Consider the following 7,444-nt stretch of genomic DNA (forward strand, 5'->3'; position numbering starts at 1 on the left):
TCCGATGTTCCTTCGGATTGAATTTGTTTAACCAGTTATTGGCTTTCCTCCTTCTTGCTTTAGCACTAAAACTGAGCAGCCCGTGATCCCACGGGGGGTGTATAGCCAGAAGGGGAGGGGCCTTACACTTTTTAGTGTAATTGCTTTGTGTGGCCTCCGGAGGCAGTAGCTATACACCCAATCGTCTGGGTCTCCCAATTGGAGCTAGAAGAAAAGGAATTTACGGTAAGTAACAAAATTCCCTTCTTTGACTTCAAAACTGTTTGATTTCATTTTGTAATAAGCTGATAATGCTGAGAATGTCACAATTCACCATTTTGTTTTTCAAAATAAAAAGGTTGAAAACTCTGCTGTGCATAATAATTTAGAACGTGCATTTTGAGTGTTTATTATTTTTAAAAATATACTGTTTTCATCGGCATCAAAAACATTTCATATATATATATATATATATATATATTATAGTAGATGAGTGGAACATAACAATGACTGCAATTCAGAAAGGTAATTTAGGAAAATATGAAAAAATATTTTTTGCATAATAATTTGGAACACGGTCTATAAAAAACAGTAACACTATTACTATACTGCACCCCAAATATCCTGGGGTCACCACCTTCCATACTAAATATAGTCAGGATGAAGGAGACTCGTGCACACGGCCGGTTATAAGAATAATAGTATAATTTATTCACTTATATAGCGCTATTAATTTTGCCGCGCTTTACATACATTGGGAACACTGTAAGGTCCCTATCCATATGTTTTTGGAGTGTGGGAGGAAACCGGAGACCCCGGAGGAAACCCACGCAGACACGGGGAGAACATACAAACTCCTTGCAGATGGTGTCCTTGGTGGGATTTGAACCCAGGACCCCAGCGCTGCAAGACTGCAGTGCTAACCACTGAGCCACCATAAGACTGCAGTGCTAACCACTGAGCCACCGTGCCGCCCATGTGCTGGATAATGGCAGCGTGTGCCGTAGATGGCGGTGGACGCAGCAGAAGAGTCACTTACTCTGTGATTACATCTGACTGCGGAAAGTAACGAGAAGAGAGACCTCGTACTGAGGAGCGTCCTCTGCTCCTGACATGGCGGCCGCCACATCATTGACTTGTCATAGTCGTCTTCCCCAGCCGTACCCCATCTTCATTGTGGGGGCGCAGTGGACCCCCCGCTCTGGAGCAGTGATCTGTAGAAAAAGGAAACAAAACTGGTCATGGAGCAGCCGAATATTACACATCAGAGAGGGGCACACGATTTACTCCCGGTCACTACCAGTTATATTCTTCTTACCTGGGATATATTTGGGTCCATGGGTCCCGCGTTTTGGGGGTTGTTCTTGTTCACACCCCTGTGTACAAAATAACAGAAAACACTTTATAATTCTGCATAAATTAATCTCATGGTATATTTTGTCGGCACAATGGGGCGTCATGGCCGCTGTTATTATCAGCTCCTGACATTAATCACATTACACACTGAGGATCTTACCTTATGTGAGGTTTTGTGGTCGCCCAATATGATACTTGTCTAGTTGGGAGTCACCATTGAGACCAGGAGAGGGTCGGACTCTGCGCCTCGCTTTGTCCATTGCAGATTCTGGTGAAACAGAAAGCACAAATATATTTATACAGAAAGTGACAGAACATCAGTATACAATGAGACAGACGCTCCAACATATCTGACAGGAAACCTGTCCTTACACATAGCAACCAATCAGCATGCCGCTTTCATTCTACCAGAGATGTTTAAGGTCTTCTCATGGATGTGACCCAGTGGCGTAACTACAGTTTGATGGACCCTGATGCAAAATTTGGACCTGGGCCCCCCGGTCAGCATTCCTATGTTCTGCTTTCCATCTTTCCCTCACAACTCTGCTTTCCCATGCTCTGTTATACATCTTTCCCTCATCACCCAGCTTTTCCATATTCTGCTATACATCTTGCCCTCATCACCCAGCTTTTCCATGCTCTGCTATACATCTCCCTCAGGAGCCAGCTCTACCATGATATCAGAGCATTGGAAATCTGGGTTCTGAAAGAAAGATGTATAGCAGAGCATGGAAAGCTGAGTGAGGAGGGATAGAACCTTATCGAACCTTATCCCCCAGCAACCAGCTTTCCCATCCCATGCTTGTATCTTTGTCCCCATCCTCGTATATGTGTCCACATTTTGTTATATGGCCCCCATGATTGTATTATAGGGTCCCATCCTGGTATTGCATGGCTCCTATCCTGATATTACATGACCCCCATCCTGGTATGATATGGCCCCATCCTAGTATTATATGGCCCTCATCCTGTTATTTCATGGCCCTCATCCTGGTATTACATGTCCCCCATCCTGGTATTACTTGGCCCCCATCCTGGTATTATATGGCCCCCATCCTGGTATTATATGGCCTTCATCCTGGTATTATATGGCCCCCATCCTGGTATTATATGGCCCGCATCCTGGTATTACATAGCCCCATCCTGGTATTATGTGACCCCATCCTGGTATTACATGGCCCTCATCCTGGTATTACATAGTCCCATCCTGGTATTATGTGACCCCATCCTGGAATGATATAGCCCCCATCTTGGTATTATATGGCCCTCATCCTGGTATTACATGGCCCCCATCCTGATATTACATAGCCCCATCCTGGTGTTATGTGACCCCATCCTGGTATTACATGGCCCTCATCCTGGTATTACATAGCCCCATCCTGATATTATATGACCCCATCCTGGTATGATATAGCCCCCATCCTGGTATTATATGGCCCTCATCCTGGTATTACATGGCCCCCATACTAGTGTTATATAGTTCTGCCCCTGATGTGACCCCTGTCCTCTGATTGTCTCTGATATGTTCCCAGCAAAGGAATCTGGGACTGATTGTAAATAATGAAGGAAAAATCCCCTTTCACTGGAAAGTTATATATAATGAGAGGATATGAGAGTACAAATTATTCATCCTGTAAGAAGGAACTTACGTGATTTAGGGTTTGCTGAGGGCGTCCATTGTGATCAATCTCTGGGCCTCCATGACAGTGAATTTACTCTTTGTCCTCTTTTTCTAATACAAAATAATAACAATGACGATGAGACGTCCCCAATAATGGCAGCGCCAAACCCCCCCCAGCCACCATATTTCTACATTCCCTATATATAGGCATAATGGAAATTCCATGGTTACTTACCTGTGCAGACTGGTCTGTAGGCCCAGGGTCGTGGTCGGTTGAAGGTCGGGGTGGTCTTTTGGACCGTCATGGACTCTACATGTCGTTTATAGACATGGAGTCACTTCTGATAGACTCTACATGTCGTTTATAGACATGGAGTCATTCTCAACCTTCTTTGGAAATTCTCTGATCCTGCCGTTCTGCAGGCAGGATAGTAGATGAGCTCTGATCTCCTGATGCTGGAACCGAGCTGTGGGGTCACCGCCATCTGCCAGAAACTCGTAGGCAAACGCTGTAGCAAACACCCCGCAGTCGTAGCAGTTTTCCTGCTGGTCCACATTGAGAAAGCTCAGATGTTCCAGGGGCTCGTCGACCACTTCACCGTACATGTTGATAATCTGCTGACGGATGGACAGAGACAGTTTTCTTCTATTGATACTGTCGGCCACCAAGATTTCGCCATTTTTGAAGCAGGTAGTCAGCCAGTGCACCCTTTCTTCATCGTAGTGGATTTGTACGGCATTCTTCTGTACGCTGCACCCTGGCACTAAAAGAACCGCCGGGGGCTGCAGGCCATCAAAACCCTCAAACTGATGCTGCAGAAGCTCCTGGGCCATGCCGATGATGTTGTCATCCAGCATGCCCGCCGGGCCTTTGCTATTCAGGATGGATAATTGCGCTGGAGACAGGTTGTCCTCCTGACTCTTGAAATCAGGCATCTCCACTGGTGGGATCTCCTCTGATGGGATCTCCTCTGGTGGGGTCTCCACTGGTGGGGTCTTCAGGTCCATAGATCCTTTTCTACGTAGATCCGAAACTTTTTCTGTAGCGGCTCTTTTGACCGGTGGCAGCATCTTGAACTGAATGTCCTCGGTGGTTGATGCTTTTCTTTTCCGAGTGCCCCGGGTTCTTTTTTTGGGCAGCTTCTCGTGTGTATCTCTAGCACATTCTGGATGTGCAGGATTCGCTCCACTTTTTGCAATGCTGGAAGTGGATCCAGTATCACCTACTATGTAGGTTGGGCTCTTCTCACCTCCGTCTTGGCTGAGGACGTTGTCTTTACGTCTTTTTCTTGTAACCAACCTGGATCTCCTTTTCCTTTTCGCTGGAACGGTGGTGGATTTCACGGCCAGGAAGGAATTCTTCATCAGTGTTGTCCACTTGAGATAGGATTTCTTGAGTCGGGTCAGAAGTTTGGAGCCAATTGACATGCAGGATGAGAGAGCCTTGACCAGTAGCCACTGGCTTTGATGTGGACGCCTATGCATCCTCATGATAGCGTTGAAATAGCGTTTAAATCGCGCTGAAATAGCGTTGATTTATTTCTCCTTCGTATTCCTGTAGCTGTGTGCAACCAACAACAGGGAGTCACGAAAAACAGCTCTGGCCCTGCGCTCAGGCTTTACATAGAGTAACCCCATTGTGATGTCATAGAGCGGAAGGTGACTTCAGAGTTCCATTACATTGTGACATCACAGCCCCAGCCCCCGCTGCTAATGGCTGATGATGTGATCATGGGGAAGAGACCTCGCATTTTAATTTTTTAATCACAATAATTTTTGGAAATTGCGACATAACTTTTTTTAATGGAAATTTTATCAAGTATGCAAAAACGACAAGAATTATTTAATCGATTTCCACAACTTTTAATAAAATATCTATTTTTAGATAAACCTTTGGGAAATCTCCAGCTTTGTAATTATGAAGCTTTTCTACATTTTTATTTATTAATATTTTTATTCCCAATTTTATTTGGGTCATGTACCTGCTGGGGAGACGTAAGGAAATGTGTCCAACTGCACAATTGTTTTGTAGCCGCTAATGAATCCATAAACCCAGTGGCGTAACTAGAGTTCGATGGGCCCTGGTGCAAAATTTGGACCTCTGCGCCCACATGTTCGTCAGATGTATGTAAACAGTGCCTACAAGTAGTATTCAACCCCCTGCAGATTTAGCAGGTTTACACATTCGGAATAACTTGGCATTGTGACATTTGGACTGTAGATCAGCCTGGAAGTGTGAAATGCAGCAAAAAAGAATGTTATTTCTTTTTTTTTTTTTTTAAATTGTGAAAAGTTTATTCAGAGGGTCATTTATTATTCAACCCCTCAATCCACCAGAATTTTGTTTGGTTCCCCTAAAGTATTAAGAAGTATTTCAGGCACAAAGAACAATGAGCTTCACATGTTTGGATTAATTATCTCTTTTTCCAGCCTTTTCTGACTAATTAAGACCCTCCCCAAACTTGTGAACAGCACTCATACTTGGTCAACATGGGAAAGACAAAGGAGCATTCCAAGGCCATCAGAGACAAGATCGTGGAGGGTCACAAGGCTGGCAAGGGGTACAAAACCCTTTCCAAGGAGTTGGGCCTACCTGTCTCCACTGTTGGGAGCATCATCCGGAAGTGGAAGGCTTATGGAACTACTGTTAGCCTTCCACGGCCTGGACAGCCTTTGAAAGTTTCCACCCGTGCCGAGGCCAGGCTTGTCCGAAGAGTCAAGGCTAACCCAAGGACAACAAGGAAGGAGCTCCGGGAAGATCTCATGGCAGTGGGGACATTGGTTTCAGTCAATACCATAAGTAACGTACTCCACCGCAATGGTCTCCGTTCCAGACGAGCCCGTAAGGTACCTTTACTTTCAAAGCGTCATGTCAAGGCTCGTCTACAGTTTGCTCATGATCACTTGGAGGACTCTGAGACAGACTGGTTCAAGGTTCTCTGGTCTGATGAGACCAAGATCGAGATCTTTGGTGCCAACCACACACGTGACGTTTGGAGACTGGATGGCACTGCATACGACCCCAAGAATACCATCCCTACAGTCAAGCATGGTGGTGGCAGCATCATGCTGTGGGGCTGTTTCTCAGCCAAGGGGCCTGGCCATCTGGTCCGGATCTATGGGAAGATGGATAGCACAGCCTACCTGAAGATTTTGGCCAAGAACCTCCGCTCCTCCATCAAGGATCTTAAGATGGGTCGTCATTTCATCTTTCAACAAGACAACGACCCAAAGCACACAGCCAAGAAAACCAAGGCCTGGTTCAAGAGGGAAAAAAATCAAGGTGTTGCAGTGGCCTAGTCAGTCTCCTGACCTGGGCTCCTTCCTGGTATATATGTCCCCGATCCTGGGCTCCTTCCTGGTATATATGGCCCCCATCTTGGGCTCCTTCCTGATATATATGTCCCCCATCTTGGGCTGCTTCCTGATATATATGTCCCCCATCCTGGGCTCCTTCCTGATATATATGTCCCCCATCCTGGGCTCCTTCCTGATATATATGTCCCCCATCCTGGTAAGCAGGGGCGTAATTTTCCTCCTATTGAAGCTCCTAGATTCCCCTTTCATTATCCCCCATAAAGTATGATGCCAACAAAATTACCCCACAAGCACCGTATAATCTCCCACAGTAATTTCCTCCTCACAGTACCCTCCACTGTACCCCCCCCTTCAACTACCCCGGCAATGAATGGTGACCCCAACACAGTATGATCCCCATACAGCCCTCCATGCAGTATAATTGGCCTATATACAGTATAATAGCCCCTTCTAACCTTCCAAATAGTATAATGACCCCCTACACAGCCCTCCGTGCATTATAATTGGCCTATATACAGTATAATAGCCCCTTCTAACCCTACAAATAGTATAATGACCCCCTCACAGCCCTCCGTGCATTATAATTGGCCTATATGCAGTATAATACCCCCTTCTAACCCTCCAAATAGTATAATGACCCCCTACACAGCCCTCCGTGCATTATAATTGGCCTAAATACAGTATAATAGCCCCTTCTAACCCTCCAAATAGTATATTGACCCACTCACAGTCCTCTGCACAGTATGATGGGCTTCACACTGCATAATTGCATGCATACAGTATAATGGCCCTCCATAAAGTATAAAGGCTCCCTCATAGCTCTCTAAATACTATAGTGGCCCCCACATAGCCTTCCATATATTATAATGGGTCCCACATAACCCTTTATATATTAGAATGCATCCCCATAGTCCTCCATATATAATAGTGCACCTCATAGTCCTCGATCTTGTATACTGCACCCCATAGTTCTTCATATATTATACTGCACCCCGTAGTCCTGCATGTTTTATAATGCAACCCCTATAGTCCATGTATAACGTAGCCCCCATAGTCCACCATATATTATAAAGCAGCCCCCATAGTTCATTAACTATTATACTGCACCCCATAGTCCTCTATGTATTATAATGCAGCCCCCATAGTCCTCCATATATTATAATGCACCCC

At 45.4% G+C, this 7,444-nt stretch overlaps 1 protein-coding gene across 1 annotated transcript; it reads right to left on the reverse strand.

Moving 5' to 3' along the window:
- Window positions 1–727: 727 nt before the first annotated feature.
- LOC142297147 (uncharacterized) lies at window positions 728–4,447 on the reverse strand. The gene is made up of 5 exons (XM_075341422.1): window positions 3,192–4,447; window positions 2,985–3,067; window positions 1,496–1,603; window positions 1,298–1,355; window positions 728–1,193 (listed from the first exon to the last, which is right to left on the reverse strand). Exon 1 carries the CDS (start codon window positions 4,445–4,447, stop codon window positions 3,308–3,310), a length of 1,140 nt encoding a protein of 379 aa, XP_075197537.1. The 3' UTR covers window positions 728–1,193; window positions 1,298–1,355; window positions 1,496–1,603; window positions 2,985–3,067; window positions 3,192–3,307.
- Window positions 4,448–7,444: the final 2,997 nt, after the last annotated feature.

Source organism: Anomaloglossus baeobatrachus, chromosome 3, assembly GCF_048569485.1.
Source record: "Anomaloglossus baeobatrachus isolate aAnoBae1 chromosome 3, aAnoBae1.hap1, whole genome shotgun sequence".
Classification (NCBI taxonomy): domain Eukaryota; kingdom Metazoa; phylum Chordata; class Amphibia; order Anura; family Aromobatidae; genus Anomaloglossus; species Anomaloglossus baeobatrachus.